This window comes from Protopterus annectens, chromosome 2.part2, assembly GCF_019279795.1.
Source record: "Protopterus annectens isolate FY-2018-M chromosome 2.part2, PAN1.0, whole genome shotgun sequence".
Taxonomy (NCBI): Eukaryota; Metazoa; Chordata; order Ceratodontiformes; family Protopteridae; genus Protopterus; species Protopterus annectens.
In genome coordinates, this window is record NC_056730.1 from 709202331 (window position 1) to 709221030 (window position 18700).

Below are 18700 nucleotides of genomic sequence, written 5' to 3' on the forward strand. Positions count from 1 at the left end.
TTGGTATTTACATATCTGAAGTACAGGCTAACACAGAAGGTCTCTGGCTAATGAAGTTTGCAGATGACTGCAAACTAGGAGCCATAGAGTCCCCAAATGATGTGGACATCCTACAGAAGGACCTCACTGAAACAGATGCCTGGTGTCAGAGCCATGGCCTCAAGCTCAATGCCAAAAAGTGCAGTGTCATCCCCTTTGGTAAAAACTCTGTACCCATGAACTACCACATAGGCAACAGTCTACATAACACCGAAAGTGTGATAAGAGACCTTGGGACTCAGGTGGATGTAGTCTCTCCTTTGATAATCACATCGTCACAGGGGTCAGGAAATCCTTCTAAGTGGAACACCTCATCACAAAAGTGTTCTCCTTTAGGGAAAAAAGAGGTCCTTGTTCCCCTCTACTAGTCACTAATTAGACCCATTATAGAGTACAATGCCCTTTTTGGTATGTACGTCACAAGACATCTGCAGCAACTGGAAAGGCCGCAGAAGTACCTCAAAAAGAGGATTACTGGCCTCAAACAGTTTCCCTACACTGACCGTCTCAAAAAACTCCAGCTTTACTCCATAGCATATCGCCTACTCTGAGGGGATGTCTGCATAACATATAAAGCTATGTCAAACCCAGAGCTGTTGGACGTGTTGCACCTAAAGAAATCCCAATCCCTCCAAGCTACATGCTCTAGGGACCTAAACCTTGTCACCACAATCAACAGGACATGCTGGAGGGATAGATTCCTGTCCCAGAGACTTCCCATACTCTGGAACAAGCTACCCATCTATGTCAAGCAAAGTTCCTCATTAACACTCTTCAAGAAAAATCTGGATAAGTGGATGGGAAATAGGAAATATACCCTGGGGATCATTTCTGTGGCTCTGCTCAACAGGGGCACAGGAAAATAACTTTCTTGGGTGGCGTATGCCAGGGAACCTTGTTGACTAGGCTTACTTAGGCCCTTGGGCCAGTAGCCTAGTACCTACCTATTGACAAAAGAGGTCCCAACTCTGAGCCATGTGGGACACCACTAGTCACCTTCATGTTCCCTGATGAGGCACCAGTTTCCTGCACCTTAATTGTCCTGTCTTTTAGCCAGTTTGCTTTCCATATTACATAGGGATCTATTTGTAGTGCATAAAGCTTGCTAACTTTGTTAGTATGGGGAATGGTGTCAAATGCCTTGTCTAGGTCAGGATACACTGTGTGGACAGCATGACTGCTGTCAGCAGCCTGTTAGATAGAGAGGATCAATCCTTGACAAAGCCAAACTTCTGTGGGTCTAGCCTGTTGAGACTTTTAATATCACAATTTATCAGGTTGGTCATAATATGGTCCATGGTTATGCAAGTAAGACTTGTCTAGCTGATGAGCCTATAATTTTTAGGGTCAATGGTGGGGGCATCCTTAAAGAGTGGTATCACTACTGCTGTGCACCAAATCACAGGACAAAGACAATGGCTAATATCAGTTTTACTAGTTTAATGAGTGGTTCTGCCAGGACCTGTTTAGTACTGTTTATTAAATAGTCAGGTATATTGTCAGGTCATATGGAGGATGTATTTTTAGCCTTGGAGAGGACCTTCAGTACATGTTCTTTAGAGATGACTAACTTAGTAAATACTGACTCAAGTACATGAAACAAACTGGCTAGCTTGCCTGGCATCTTCTATTCTTTCCAGTCATAATTCACATACTTAGTCAGGAAAACAATATGACTTGTCATCTAATGTCTGCTGCGACGGTTACATGTCAGAATGTTCTCATAACCAGAGAGATAATGGATAAGTGGGCTTTGTGTAGTCATCTTTGAAGTAAAATTCACACTGAAGTTGTTTGCTAGTACATTTGCATTGTCTACTGGATCAGAGTAGGTGATGCCATTATGAATAAGTTCAGAGCACTGTTTGGTGTGGTATTATTTCTTAGTTTCCTAACATAGCTATTTTTTGGGAGGGGGTCTATTTCCTGATGTTATTCTTGATATGAGGGTCTTTTGACATGCTGTATACTTTACAATAAATTTTACAATAAAAGAACAAAATCATAAATGGTGGAGTAGGTTTTCCTTGACATTATAAATTATGGAAAGACACCATACTGCTGTTTTTTTCAAAAGCACTCATTTACTTTACCTTGTTAACATCTGAACGTATAACATTTAAAAATTACCTTGTGTTTTCTTTCCTATTCGAGATTCTTTCTATGTACATAGCAGATATTACTGTACTGAATCCATACCAAACTACAGCTTCCATTAAGAAACTAGTGTGCTTACAGTCCATACATTTGGAAGCTGATTTACCAGAGCTGTATCTGTCACTTGTGCTTCAGTTAATGCCACACACCTAGTCATAAGACTTTCATCTATTCTCCACACATGCACCAAATAAGGCATTCAAAAATGGTGAAAACTGTCCATATGTTAAAAAAGTACCTTGAAAAGGTTGCAGCTGAGCCAGCCACATCAAGGAGGATGGTAAGTATACAGACATGATGTTTCCTTAACATGAATCCATGCAGAACACTGCAGCCATTTCAGGGTTGTCTTTCCATTTATTATCAGGCTTGGAAATCAAAAAACATCTCTGCCATTTCATATGCCGACATGTTGCCCAGAAAACACTGTATACATACAAGGTCTAAAGGTCCTATCTACCTTAAGGGTTAGCTCTTTATAAACGCATATCTGCATGACTGTTTAATCTTGTGAAGAGATCACAGATCAGTAAGACTAATTGTAGGTTAGCTGACTCCAGAATAACCCTTCCAAGAGGCCCCAGCTATGAAAAGGACATGTAAGGGTCAGCTCTACTGTTTTAAATAGTGCATCATGTGAACTCATAAGTTACTCACCAAACATTCAATTACTTCATTGTATTTCTTTAATCACTGCTGTAACCCAGTTAATAGAAGGAACTAAAGATATAACTCCTCCAGAATATTTGACTATCAACTAAAAACAGGTGTATTTAGTGCTCAAAATAAAGTACAATATGGAGGACACAGCAAAACGATGGACTATGTCACAGGGTTTTAGCATTAGAACTGCCTATTGAATAAACAAGTGGAGAAAAAGGATAAAAAAAGTTGAACAATAAATTTTAGTGAGATGCTTTCCATGTTTAACTGCTGCCATTCACCAGCTGAACAAATATGTGTAGTCACTTAAACGCTGGGGAGTTGCTTGGAAGGTGAAAACCTTGTTTTAGTTTTTGTTCTTTGTATAGCAAAATAATGCAAATGGTTCATCAGTTTTACAACACACTCCTGACTTTGCAAAGAAGTCTCTTGATGCAGATTCTCCTACAACTCTAGTGCTTGTCTCCAACTTTGGGCTAAAGTTGTTAAATACTTAAACTCCCCTCTTCAAAGGTCTCACCATTTTTTTTTCACTGTCTGGTAACTATAGTCAGTGAGTGACCGTATACCATAGTCTGAATTTTATTTTCTTTGTCAGAGGTGTTTAGGAGTAATTATGACCTTTAGAGCAAAGACTTCAGGGTTCTAATTATTTGTCCATGAATCTTTTGAAACATAATTTATTGGTTAACATAATTTTATTAGCTAGTATCCTCTATTTAGTTTGTAATGAAGACCTGGCATTGCTACCCCACAGTCCTTGGTTCTTGGCTAGGGTGCCTTCTTTGAAGGGTCTGTACTTCTTCCTTTTGTTATCATGGCATGGGCTTCTCTGGGATGCTCTGTCTTCCTCTACATTTCAAGGCTGTGTTGTAGGTACTGCCAACTCCATATTACCTGTAGATGTGCATAATTGTGTGTGTGTGTGTGTGTGTGTGTGTGTGTGTGTGTGTGTGTGTGTGTGTGTGTGTGTGTGTGTGTGTGTGTGCGCGCGCACACAAATGCATGTGCTGTAATGAGCTGGCACCTCTGCTAGAATACGTTTCTCTGCTTTGTGCCCACTGAATGCTAGTATAGGCCGCAGTTCTCTGTGACCTACACCTGGATTAGGCATATAACTGGAGAATAAATTAATGAATACATGCTAAGTTGTTTAAAAATGTTATGCAAGATTTGTTTTATTGTAATGGCTGTAGCACCACAGTTGTACTCTACAAAAGAATAAACATCCAAGTAGTGTTTCTTATTTCTTAGTTTCTGCTCTGAAAACCTTAGTAGTGCATACTAATCCAGCCTCAAGAGATTCATCTAAGAAACAAGACAGCATCTGCAACAGCATTCCATTAAATATTAAAAAATAAACAAATGCTATCTTGGTTGCTCTTTCTATAACCTCACAGTTTCCTCATTTGTGATTGCTGCAGTGACTGATGCTGTTGAGTGCCATTATTAAGGCTTAGACAGTGAATCCTGTATGAAGAGACTACCATGTTCACAGCCATGGAGAGGTGTTGCAGGTTTACTCTTTAAGAGTACTGCTTGTTTAGTTTCAGACTACTAAAACATGACTGTTGTAACCAGACACCATGAAGGAAGTTAGAAAAAACATTATTACTACCTAATTAACAAGCAGTGCAACATTTAAACTTTTCAGTATAACGGTTATTGTATACTGGACACAAGCTTGCAGTTTCTTAACCATAGCTGCATGGTAATGGAAATGATATATACATAATCTGGAATGTGTACACTATTTAAATTCTTAGCATATTGCTAAAATACCTGTGTATAAATCTCTTCATCTGTCAGGGAAAATTGGTTTATTCTTGATAATGAGTTTTTTTTTTTTTTACTCTTGTCTCTATGATATAAATTCAGTCTTGCTGGCATCCACTTGACAGTCTTCTTTTCACTGTGTTTTTCTTTTGATTCTCAGCTCTGTATCTAAAGTATGCATAAAATTAATGATTTCATTGCAGTTTCAAAGGGAATATTTTGATTTTAGAAACTTCTAGGCACTAAACTGCAGTGCTCATCAGTAAAGTGAACGGTGTGTACTCTGTACAACATACAAAGTAATACTCTGTTCTTTTATGTCAAGTAAAGCACCAGACTCATGAAGAAGAAATTAATTGGTTGGTTAGTTAGGCAGTTGATTGATTAGTTAGGTAGTTAATTGGTTAGTTGGATAGTTAGTTACTTATCCTTGGTTGACCAGGTTAGTTCCTCTAGGCTAGTGGCCTCTTTTCAGGGGAGACTCAAGGTGGTATTTATACTACTAGGGGGAAAAATGGCTAGGACATTTGGAAATTCCACAATTGTTTTCAGTAGATGTCATGGGATGTTTTACATCCACCTGATCTATCACCAGCTCAAGCAGATGGGACTGTGGTTTAATGTCTCATCTGAAGGATGAAACACTCAAGACTGCAGCCCTCCCATGCTGCACTGCACTGTCAGCAATCCATTTTCCTAGTGTGGGAATGGAGCCCACAACCTTCTACACCAAAGAAGAGTGCATACTCAACACTACATGGTATATTCTTATGTCCCATGCAGTGCATAACTCTGTATGTGCATATGTGTCTCTCTTTCTCTCTCATACATGCATTTAACATTGTAATAATCCAGTTGTTTTTATATAGCAGTGCTATTTAATTAACCTCCCTGCAATAGCAGATCAAGTCAGCAACTAAGCTTTGTAAATTATTAGTCTGTCTCTTCAGAGTTACTGTTCACTTTTAGGTCTTAATTGGAAGGGGTCCTTAGAAGAAGTGACTTTCTGTGCAGCATTTTTCGTTTAGTAGCTCCAACAGATGAGAGGCAAATGTGGGTGTAGAAAACTCAGATGTCTGTGACAACTGTACACAAGCTAATAGGCAGAGTGGATAATAAAAAAAGAGTTCATTGACGTGACACGTTACAGGACAACAGTGAATAAGCATAAAAAAGATTTAATTGTGGTAACAAATACTACACAAAACAAGTAAAGAAACAAGGAAAGACTGTCCTATTTTATTGAACTGTAGTTAGAGCAAAATGGAGCCTGATTTTATGTTTGAAAGAGAAACATGATAAATGTGCTTGTAGTTATACCTATGAGGCAAATTTCATTTAATCTTTTTCCTCTTTACACAGAACAAGTATGGCTATCGATTGGCTTGGATTTGTTTATGCTGCCTTGCTTATGGTTGGCGGTGTCATTGGATATACTCGCAAAGGTAACTCCCTAACCAGAGTAATGTGATGGGATAAAGCAAGGATGTAATTTTTGTAGTTGAAGATGCTGTCCTGTTTGTGTTGCTCAGTGCTGAGCAAATATTTGTGATGTTATTGCAAAAAGTGAATTTGTGAATACATAGCAGAGCTAACTACAATCTTGTGTGTGCATATGGGGTGGGAGGGTTACATTGTTAGGGCTTGTGAGTGAATTGCAGAAGAGTGAGTTGCAGCAGTGTTATTGTGGAGAATATTCTATTAATTCACCCACTACCTCAGCTATAAGCAGTTTTGTGGTGTAAAATAAAACCATTGCTTGAAAGTAAACAACAGCTTAAAGGTCAAAGCCAAGATGTTCCATGTTCTAGAATCAGCATTGTTCCACAGTCTAGGGATTATGATTGAATGAACCATTGCTAACTATGGTTTGGTTAGTTTTTGTCCTAAAGTGGACAAAATGTAGTACTTGTGTAGTGCTGTAGGCAGACATGGTACAGAAAGGAACCCTCTAGAAACATGCACTTGTTTACAAAACAACATTTTTGCCAAGCATACTTCAAAAGTATCCCTTATTTTTATTCAAGCTCTTGATTTGGATTCTGAACTTCTCATTACAACAAAATCAACATATAGTAGCCCCTCACAGTACTTGCACTCAAGCATAAACAGCAATAACGTGACAGACAAACCTAGATATGTGAGGTCACTGCCATCAATTTCCACCCACCCAAAAAATAAATTGTACATGACAGACATTTGTACCAGTTTGGGCATTGTTGCCTAACCTCTGCATCCCCTATTTATGTCATTAGGGTGGTTGTGTCGAAAGTCATTGTACAGATGCTTGCACTGTTCACCTGTCCTGGTAATGTCCTTAGCTGTGATCAGCACCTTGGCCAGGTCAAACCAGGCATCACTCTTACAAAGTACTCCATCATAAGGCATTAGAAGCTATTTCCTAAACTTTCCATGAATGTGTTGGAACAGTTTTAAATTTCCTCACACAGCACACAGATGCAGTAGCAGAAGTAAACGTTGCTGTGTGACTATACAAAGTGATAGCCAGTGACTCCTTGGTATTGCTGCACACACACACATGCAGGTCAGCAGCAGTAGCCTATATCTTGTTGTATCTCTGACAGATGCCTCATTGATCAAGCTGTGCTGTTTGTGCATGAAAGCATAACTTGGGCATTTGGAGACATCCTTGGTGCATGGGCTTATTTGCGTACATAGTATGCATCCAGCTGTAAAATTGTACATACAGCATTATTTTGAATCTTTGCAGCACAGTTTTGCTGGTTGAGAGAGGTCTTTGGAGTAGATATGTCATCATTTCTATGGTAATATGTATTATCCACCATACTTACAGATGTTCTCCTAGTCTTAGTAGGCTCAGGTATGCCTTCTGCCTAGTACTTATACCTAGAATGTGTGTACCAAATTGTGTTGGACTGCAACCCTGTCTGCCATATGTATGTATCTTACTGTATCGTATGTTTATCAGTGGTCACGTGTTCCCTTCACCTGTTTACTCCTTGTATGCCCAATGGATTTACAGGCAATATGGCAGTGTGGGAGTAACAGGAAAACAACCAAAACAGCAAACTAAAAAACTTACTGGAAACTCTTCCACAGAATACACAACCAAGTACAATGAACTGTTTATTAAAACAAATGATAAGCACTTTCTTCTAAAAGCATACAGACTTCTTCAGATAAAACCAGAATGATTCAAAATTTGCACTTAAATAGCTTCCTTGTCGCATGACACCAAGCTAAGCAAAGCAAGTGTATATTTAAAGCAACAGTTGTTAAGACAAGTACATGTATTTAAAACAGTGTGTTTAAGATATAAAACTGAGAATAACTGTTATTCATTACTAACTTAAGCCAGGACATCAGCAAAAATGATGTACAATTGCTAATGCATTCACCTTAAAAATAAAAACAGATGATAATAAATATATTATTTTTCATATGCCTTCCTCTTGATTAAGCACTGTACAGATGTAAAATCATTAAACCCTGGGGGGACTGAAGCATTCAAAAATATCTGCCCCCAAAGCTCTATCTTTTCAATTAATAGCGTCCATGGACCACCTCTAGCACTGACCTCTACCTTCTCTGATAGCAAACAGGAAATTATGGTGTGGAAATTGGTGAATATGCTTGTAGAGTTAGCCTTTCTAATCTAATAGTTTTATTCGTAGATACAGGGATTGTACATTATTGATGGAAAGGCTACTGCACACAAAAATGGAAGGGAATTGTGAGCATGCCCCACACTTAGCCATGCGCCCCATAATTCTTTTATCTTTAAAATGCCCCATAAAATCATATGTTTTTGAAACAAATACCTTTTTATAGACTATGTTGGGTACTTCACCTAAGCATTTACATAAAATTCTGTCATTAGAAATGAACTGGCAATTTTTTCTGATGGTATTACTAACTGCTGGGCTGTCAACTGAATGTGTGGTAACAAAAGCATATGCATAGTTAGCTTGATACATACAATTGTCTAATGCACTAGAATGGAGTTCTATAACATGAACATCATTAAATATGTTTTCTGTACTACCTGTGTTAGTAGTCTCATACTGTAAAAGGGACACATACATACCTTGAGCTCTTTTTGTTTTAATTTCCTCAGTTAATTATCTAAGTAATGCTTTAGGGTACCCCCTTATTCAGGAACATGGTGGAAAGTAAATCAATTTCTTTGTGAAAATCACTATGACTAGACACCATTCTTGCTGCCCTCACAAATTGCCCTTTGACAACTGCCCGCTTTTGAAGTTGCGGATGGCAGCTGGTATAATGTAAAAACATATTAGAATATGTAGGCTTCCGATCCGCTAGATTTGGGAAGCAAGTCTTAAGCTCTCAGAAATATTTTCTTTTCTTAGCTGAACATCTAAATATGCAATAGAATCCTGGCTTACACTGTGTGTGAATTTAAAAAAACTGTAGTATTGTTAATATATGTTATAAAATTATCAATTTTATCCGCGGTGTCTGTCCAAGCTATAAAGATGTCATCCGAGAAGTATGTGTACATTCTCCAAGAATCTGTATAATGGCTATTAAATAAAAACTTCTCCTCCCATGAGGCCATGACTATATTTGCATACAAAGGCCCACAACCTGCTCCCATCGTAATATCTTTATTTTGAAGAAAATAAAGACCTTCAAAAAGAAATAATTATTATGTAATGCAATGTCCATCAAAGTACTGAGTACATTATTTCTACTCTGTGACATTTTAAATTGTTGACTTAAATATTCTGAAAACCATTCAAGGCCAATTGTGTGCAGCATGCAGCTGAATAACTCTTGCACATCAACAGTAATAAAAGTTACTTCTGAAACATTACTTAACTGGCTTACTCTTTTCAAAAACTCCCAAGAGTCTTTGCAAATATGATGGATATTGTATACATTTTGGTTTAACATTTTGTCAATGTATTGTGCTATAAAACTTGTTTTTGACATGCCCACATCAACAGTGGGTTGAAAAGGTGGACAATAAAAATTTTTATGGATTTTGGGCACACCAGATATTGCTTATTGACTTGATTACACCAGCACAAAGGCAAGTTCAGTCTTCTATTGAATCCAGAAATGGCAGTGGTGTTTTTAATTGAGACTCTTGGCTGCATAGTCCTGTGGAAAATTGTTCTACAGATACTGCTGAAGTACAGAGTCTTGACCGGCAGTTGTCATGGTTATGAACTTATGGAGCTCCTGATCAAACTCAGTCTTAAAGGGATGGAAATGCTGTACTCTGACATCAAAAACTAGATAAAACTATCCATGAAGATATTTTGTTCCATCAAGTGCAGCCAAGATTCACATTTATTTTTCCAGATGTGGATGATACATGATGTAAAATTCAACAACTGAAAATTAAGAAGATTGAGCATGACTTAAAAGAATGCACAGAGGGGAAAGCATACCCTCCCACCCCCTTGAAGCATAAGGGGAGGGGAGCTTCAACTTAGTGATCAATGACCAGTGTCCTTCGAACAGAGTAAAGAAGTAGATCAGCACCCTTTGGAGTATCCTCCCCTCAGGAGGTCAGCATGGAATCAGAACAGGAGAAACAACAACCAGGAGAATCACCAGGACCAGAGCTGAAATATGAATTATTCCTGGAACAATCGGAACAGGAGGAGCCAGCGCAGACAAAGGAGGTGATTGTACATAATTGTAACATTATATTCAACTCTATTACTGACTGTAAATCAACAGAACTATAATTATAAATTTTAAATACTTTCCATGCAGATTTGTCTTGTATGGGCCAGTCTTTCATGCCAGCTAAGAGGCTGGATATAACAAAAGCTATTAGTGATCTTAAGTTATATGTCAGGAAACTAAACCTTCAGTATTTGATGGCCAACAAAAACTTTACTGCATGAGAATCAAGTGCTTTATTTATTCCTAGCACAGTCCACTCTGAGCTTCATCCCACCCTTAAGCTGTTTGAGCAGGTTTCTGAAGTGGACAGTAGGTATTTGAGGAGTTCTGATACCCCACTTTCTTGGCGCAATGTTTCTAAACAACAGCATGACATGTTGAAAGAGTTACAAAGAGAAAAAATCTGCGATTTATGTGCCCAGATAAAGGGGGAGGGTTAGTAGTCATGCACCAGTTAGGCTACAAACAACATATATTTAGTCTGTTGTATGATAGCACTTATGCAGAAGTAGCTATTATTGAGATGCATGTTGCATACCACAAAATTGATGCTGTTTTATATGACATGCTAATGCAGGGTGAAATCCAACCAGATGAATTTAAATTTCTGTATGTTAAGTAACCTAGAATTCCAGCAATATTTGGCATGCCCAAAATCCATAAAAATGTTGATTGTCTACTTTTTCGACCTATTCTTGATGCGGGCATGTCAGAAACAAGTTTTATAGCACAATACACAGACAAAATGTTAAACCAAAATTTATACAATATCTATCATATTAAGAGTAAGCCAGTTACGTAATGTTTCAGAAATAACTTTTATCACTATCGATGTGCAAGAGTTATTCAGCTACATCCCGCACACAATTGGCCTTGAATGGTTTTCAGAATATTTAAGTCAACAATTTAAAATGTCACAGAGTAGAAATAATGTACTCAGTGCTTTGATGGACATTGCATTACATAATTATTTCTGTTTTGAAGGCCTTTATTTTCATCAAAATAATGGTATTGCAATGGGAGCAGCTTGTGGGTCTTTGTATGCAAATATAGCCATGGCTTCATGGGAGGAGACGTTTTTATTTAACAGCCATTATAGAGATTCTTGGAGCATGTACACACGCTTTCTGGATGATGTCTTTTTATAGCGTGGACAGACAGCATGGATAAAATTGATGATTTTATAGCATATATTAACAATGGGTGGCCTCGGTGGTGCAGCGGTTAGTGCTGTCACCTCACAGCAAGAGGTTCTCCGGTTTGATTCTCGGCTGGGGTGCCTTCTGTGCAGAGTCTGCATGTCCTCCCTGTGGTCGCGTGGGTTTCCTCCGGGTGCTACGGTTTCCTCCCACATCCCAAAGACATGCAGTAGGTGGATTGGACACTCTAAATTGACCCTAGGTGTGAGTGTGTGCGTGTGTGTGCCTTCTGTGAAAGGTTGGGCGCCGGGCTGGCAACTCGACACTGTAAAAACTCCACTGCCAATCATGAGCGGACAGATGATCCGCTGTGGCGACCCCTAACTGGGAAAAGCCGAAAGAAGAAGAAGAAATCATATATAACAATACTACAGTTTTTTAAAAATTCATGCATAATGTAGGCCAGGATTCTATTGCATATTTAGAAGTCCAGCTAAGAAAAGAAAATATTTCAGGGAGCTTAAGACTTGCTTCCCAAATCTATCTGAAGCCCACATATTCTAATATGTTTTTACATTGTACCAGCTGCCATCCACAACATCAAAAGTGGGCAATTGTCAAAGACCAATTTGTGAGGGCAGCAAGAATGGTGTCTAGTCATAGTGATTTTCTCAAAGAAATTGATTTACTTTCCACCATGTTCCTGAATAAGGGGGTACCCTAAAGCATTACTTAGATAATTAACTGAGGAAATTAAAACAAAAAGAGCTCAAGGTATGTATGTGCCCCTTTTACAGTATGAGACTACTAACACAGGTAGTACAGAAAACATATTTAATGATGTTCATGTTATAGAACACCATTCTAGTGCATTAGACAATTGTATGTATCAACAACAAGCTAGCTATGCACATGCCTTTGTTACCACACATTCAGCTGATAGCCCAGCAGTTACTAATACCATCAGAAAAAATTGCCAGTTCATTTCTAATGACAGAATTTTATGTAAATGTTTAGGCGAAGTACTTACTGTAGTCTATAAAAAGGTATTTGTTTCAAAAACATATGATTTTATGGGGCATTCTAAAGATAAAACAACTATGGGGCACATGACTAAGTGTGGGGCATGCTCACAATGCCCTTCCATTTTTCTGTGCAGTAGCCTTTCCATCAATAATGTATCCATTTCAATTCCTGGAAAATTTAATTGCCATACAAAGGGGATTATTTATGCTGCAGTAGCTCACCAGTGCAATAGTTTCTATATTGATAAATCGGAACTTAAGCTTAGGGATCGTGTCTATGAACATAACTATGAGATTAGAAAGGCTAAATCTACAAATGCACTCTACAAGTACATTCACACATTTTTTAGACTATCATTTCTTGTTCACTATCATTGAGAAGGTAGAGTCAATGCTAGAGGTGCGCCATAGAAACTATTAATTGAAGAGAGAGAGAGAGCTTTGGTGGCAGATATTTTTGAATGCTTCAGTCCCCCCAGGGTTTAATGATGTTACATATATACAGTGCTTACTCAAGAGGAAGGCATATGAAAAATAATACCCTTATATTTATTATCATCTGTTTTTATTTTTTTTTGATAAATGCATTAGCAATTGTGTATCATTTTTGCTTATGTCCTGGCTTAAGTTAGTAATGAATAACAGTTATTTTCAGTTTTATATCTTAAACACCATTTTAAATACATGTACTTGTCTTGACAACTGTTGCTTTAAATATACACTTGCTTTGCTTAGATTGGTGTCAAATGACAAGGAAGCTATTTGAGTGCAAAGTTTGAATTCTTCTGGGTTTATCTGAAGACGTTGTTTGTCTTTCGGCTTTTCCCGGTAAGGGGTCGCCACAGCGGAACACCGGTCCGCTAATGATTGGCAGTTGTTTTTTATGGTGTTGAGTTGCCAGCCTGACGCCCAGCCTTCAGCGAAGGCATGCCCATTCAACGCATGTCTTTCAAACGCCCACTCGACCGCGGAGAGGACATGCAGACTCCACACAGAAGGCACTCCCAACCCAAGCCGAGAATCGAACGGAAGAACCTCTCTGAAGAAGTCTGTATGCTTTTAGACAAAAGCACTTATTTGTTTTAATAAACAGTTCATTGTACTTGGTTGTGTTTTCTCTGACAAGAGTTTCCAGTAAGTTTTCAACATGGCAGTCCACCATGTTGGAACAACACACCTCCTATGCTTATGTCTAGTACCTAGTAGTGAGGCTGAGCTTTGGAGAGATTATCTTTGTCTGTGTGTGCCAGGTACACAACCAGTATCCGCATACAGAGTATCACAATAATTGTATTAGGGTATAGATTTGTTTCTCATGTTTCCATAGCTGTCATCTAAACAGCTGTCATGTGTGTAAGGTGTATGACTGTGTTCTGTTGTTTTCGTAGGTGTCATCTTGTCTGCAGGACATTGTAGTAGGCAGAGGCTGTGTGACTTCAGCTCTGCTGAGAATTAAATCCTGCTGAAGGAATTAGGGAAAGGGGGGTGCTGTCCAGTTTCTACATCAGTATTCTATAACTGATGAAATATTTAGAATACGAATGTAAAAATTAAGCCAGACACTTGTCAGCCTCCAGGCTTAATATTTAAAGGAGACATTTAGCCATATAAAGGGAAATGCATATTTGTTGTAGTACATTTTTAATGTTCTTTTCCAGTTTTGCTTCAAATGTTTCCTTAATGCCCAGTATGCATACCTCTCAACACTTAGAACAAGAAATCTGGACAAAGCCAAAAATAATGGGGGGAGGCAAAGGCCCAAAAATTGAGAAAGATTTTAAATATTGGTCTTAAAACTTAGAAAGATGTTAGAATAGCATGTTTTGTGTTAGCATGCTTTTTGTTTTTTTGTTTTTTTTAAATATTTTTATTCATTTCCAAAAACAAGAAAACATGAATGCAGGTTATTTATGACAATGAAGTATTTACAAATTATTTAAAAAGGTAGGCTAAAACCTCTAAACAGATAAGCATGCTTTTTCTGAAGGATATGAAGTCTGAAACTCAAATCCCTGCCATTAATTAGTGACTTCATTCTTCAGAGATTTGCCAGAAAACCATAACTTTTATAAGAAACAGACCAAAAATATGAGGCAAAATTTTGGGCAGTTGATACGTATGCCAGTGTGTGGTTTTTATATGGCTTTTCATTGGCTTTGATTGTCATGTGGTTTCTTAAGTGATTATAAAGTTGTTGTTTATTTCATACTTAAATCTGATGAAATATTTTGTTAAGTGTACATAAATGAGACAAAAGTGATTACTGATTAAAGACTTTCATTAGAAAGTTTTGTTATGGGGCTTGGTCCTTTTCTCTTGATTACCTTTACAGTACATCAGTCTGTTTTGTGCATTTAGTTTATTCATTTATACAGTGTGCAAGGAAGCTTGTTTCCTATGTCTAATGATTTGATGCAAAGTAGGGAAATTCTCCACATTAACAGTTAAAAAAGTCAACAGTGTTATTTTGAAACACGCTTCTGTCACTTTGGAGTGGTTAAATATATCTCTTAAAACAAATAAAATAAGCATAATGGTTGTTTTAGTAAATGTTATATTTTAACTGCTCCAAAGGGACCAAAGTGTGTTTCAAATGTGTTCGCTTCTCTTGGTTGCTTAAAGTACATTGTGTGTACAGACAACAGTGTTATTTTCTTCAGTTGCATCATTGAAGGAAAAGCAGATGGCCATGCTAGTGTTTCATCTTACCTGGATGCGAGTACACGACAGTAACAATGTAACTCTGATTAGATATTTAAAATTCTTATTAATTAGAAAATCAATTAATTGGCCCAGTACACAAAGAAAATTTTACCACAGCAACTTGCAGATAAATTACAGTAACGGTTGATAGCAATAAAGACTTATAATGTTAACACGAGAGTTTCAGGAGCAAGATTTTTATTTTTGTTTGTTTTTTTTTTTTTTTTTTTTTTTTTTTTTTTACATTTCTTAGTGGGATAAGACCACTGGACATGTCTCTTTTCAGGAGTAACCCACAGTCACTGTCTGCTTAAATGACTTACACAAGCTCGCATAGCAAGCAAATGAAGATATGATGAATTAAAACCCTTTGTATACTTGGTTATGAGAGAAAGCTCATTAATAGTTCAGACTCAGTAATGTAATCATCTGCACTGACAGACACACATTCAAGAAATTAACTGCTTGAAAATCGGAACCAACAGATTGCATACTACCAGTATCCCTACTGGCTGTTACCTTCGTAGAGAATATTGATCCCTTTGATGTGAAATGTTGCCTATTAAGAGGTACACTGACACTGCATAAGTTAATGTTATTCGTCCACCCAGAGTTACAGTTAGCATCTGTGCATTTATTCTTATATTGCTTGCCCCAGCTTTCCTCATTCTTTTAAGCATGTTGGACATGGAATGTAGAACAGTTCCTCTTAGTACAGCTTTCTGAACATTTAATGCTCACTCCATAAATGCTGTTTTCCCATCTTGGTTTTAAATTTGCTCTTCTCAGTAACTAGTCATAGCTGTGTCCTCCTCATATGCCATCCACTTGGTGCTAATACCAGTCTTACATTTCATGCAGTGTATTTACAGAATGTGTCCCCCTGCTCCTTTTTTCAGATTGTTTTCATTTTAAACATTTTTTTTATTCAACAGTCATAATGACAAGTATTTAAAACAGTAAGACACTTTTTTTGGCATATACTGAATAAAAACAATTATATGCAAATCATAACCCATAGTTTCAGTTACACAGAATTATCACAATTGTACTCACACTCATAGTAGTCTCTTTTCCCAACCTTTCTTTCATATCCGTTTAGTTACAACACACCCACATGCAGCTTGTAACTAAGCAGCTTTGAATATACTGCACAATCTAGGGTCCTACATATTTCCCATTTTTATTTACTTGTCTTCTTCTAACTTTCCTTATTGTATATTGCATGCAGGGGAACTATTTATTTAAAATCTGCAGAGTACTTTGCTTTACTGTCCCTGCTTCTTCTTCCCTTAGGTCTCAACTAACCTTTCTAAATCTTTTTGCTACTTTCTATTGATCATCTTTTCTCCAACACCATTGTTATCCACCTTAAGCATGTGGTATGCAATGGGACTTCATTCTCCTGTAGTCACAAAAAAGAAAACTCTAGGAATTACTTGAAACTATATGCTCGGTACCTGCTGCATCAGCACTTGTAGCTCCTCTTCATACTTAACTAGTATAAGGGACCTTCAGAAAATATGATTCCAGTTATCTTTAAACTCCTCTACGTACCTCCAACATTGCTGAGCCTCGTCTGCAAGCATTCTGGCTTGTTTAGCTGGGATTTAGAAATATCTGTGCAGATATTTCCAGACAGAAATTCAGAATCTCTTTAGTCTTACTACTACTTTAGGAATTGCCCTGCATGCTTCCCAGATAGTAATTGAGGGTCTTGCCTAAAGGCTTCACACATTTTTTTTTTTAATCTTGACAACTATTGATATTTTCAGGTAACTATTTTTGTAGGCTGTTGAGATCAATCTTATCTTTTGCTACCCATTTTGAACCTCTGCTACCCAGTTAATCACATTTGGTCAGTCCCCTGCAACCTAACTCAGTTTGCCTTCCCTCTCACATCAGTGTGTTAATAATTGAGCTGCTTACCCAGATGGAACAGTTCTTTGGCCTTTGTCATTGTAATAATCTCACCTTTTTGCATCTGTCTATCTCAGTATTTTGCTAATCTGTTCCCCAAACACCATCTGTTATTTTTTCCACTTTAGTTCTTCACATTGGTAATAGTTCTTTGACCCACTCCACAAAACTTGTAGCTGAAAACAGTTTCTGAAGTTAACTCATCAGAGTTCACACCATAGAAAATTTTACTTCTCCACCTTCTGGTACAAGGAATCTTCTACTATATCTACTGCCACTAAGCTAGGGCATTTCTGTTGCCACTAAGCTAGGGCATTTCTGTTGCAACATCATATTCCGACACATGTTATTGGCATTATCTTGACATCTAATATAATGTATGAATCTAATCACCCTTAAGTATTGGTCTCTGTCAGTAAAAACTTTGAGTAGCAGCATTGTTTCCAAAGGAGCCCGTACCTTTCCTTCATATAAAAATAAATTCATCATCTACTTTCTTCAGTCTGCTCAGATAACTCTTTTCAGATGGTGCCTAAAAGACCTCAATCAAATACAATTGTGGCAATACATTCCATTGTAGAATATGAACATCTTGATCCAGAACCACAATTAGAGTTTTCTACTTCAGGACATTCTCCTTTATTGTAGTAAATTCCTCATCATGTGACAATGTCATAGCTTCACCAAGTCTTTCCATCCAACCCCATCCCTAAGTATTTCAGTTTGTTGTGATCTTATAATTTGGACCTTTGTTTTATTCACATTACTCCTTTACCATGATTTATTTTATTTTATTTTATTTTAATTTGTTAATTGGGTTACAGAACTGATCACAAAATGTCAGTCTCAGTCAGGGAAGAAAAAAAAGAAGACTCATATTAAAGCAATTACAAAACTCCTTGAGCAGACCAAATGGATGATTGAGGTCATCTTGCAGTTTGCCCAAATTTAGCAGCACATCATCTATGGAAACAGTGCTGTTTTAGGTTGCATTTCCCCCACTCATATCCTTGTATCCCAGATTTCTTTCTCATAATAGCTAAATGTTCAGTGCGACAAAGTGCATCCTTGCCTTGTACCCCTAAATAGAATAAATTCTTCTGACAGTCTAGCACATATCCTTAATATTGCTGATGCCCTTTGTAGAGCTCCCCCACTTTCTTGATAACTCCAAAACATTCTGAACAACAAATTAGTAATCACACCCAACCCTGACAAATGCTTTCTCGGCACCTAAGCATACAATTGCTTCTTGCTTATTTTCTCTTTTATGCCTCATTTAATTCTCTTTAAGGTCCTAATTATGTTATCAAATTTCTTCCTGCCCCTACAAATTTACAGTGATCCAAATTAATTATTCTGGTTATAATTTTAGTCACCTTTCATTCCACCACTGTCATAATTGTCTTATAATCATGGCCGAGCGCTGATTTTAGGATGCCGGACTCCCTATGTTTTTTTCATTCCTTTTGGTCAACAGTTTTTACTGCAAGCTCCCAATGTTCTTGAATACTCTCTGCCCCTCCCTTGCCACTGCCCTTAAAATGCATCAACCTGATAGACTCCTAAGATCTAACTCCCAAAATCTAATTGAACTGCATAAACCCTCCCGTCCAGCAGGCAAACATC

At 37.6% G+C, this 18700-nt stretch overlaps 1 protein-coding gene across 2 annotated transcripts in view; it reads left to right on the forward strand.

Annotated features, from left to right (window-relative positions):
* Nucleotides 1-18700, forward strand: part of LOC122795778 (transmembrane protein 14A-like) — a 399694-nt gene that overhangs the window by 52315 nt on the left and 328679 nt on the right. For both annotated transcript variants that reach the window (XM_044064107.1, XM_044064109.1), the window contains exon 2: nucleotides 5998-6080. In XM_044064107.1, coding sequence (XP_043920042.1) covers nucleotides 6005-6080 — 76 coding nt within the window. In that variant the 5' untranslated portion in view covers nucleotides 5998-6004. The remainder of the gene's footprint in view (nucleotides 1-5997; nucleotides 6081-18700) is intronic.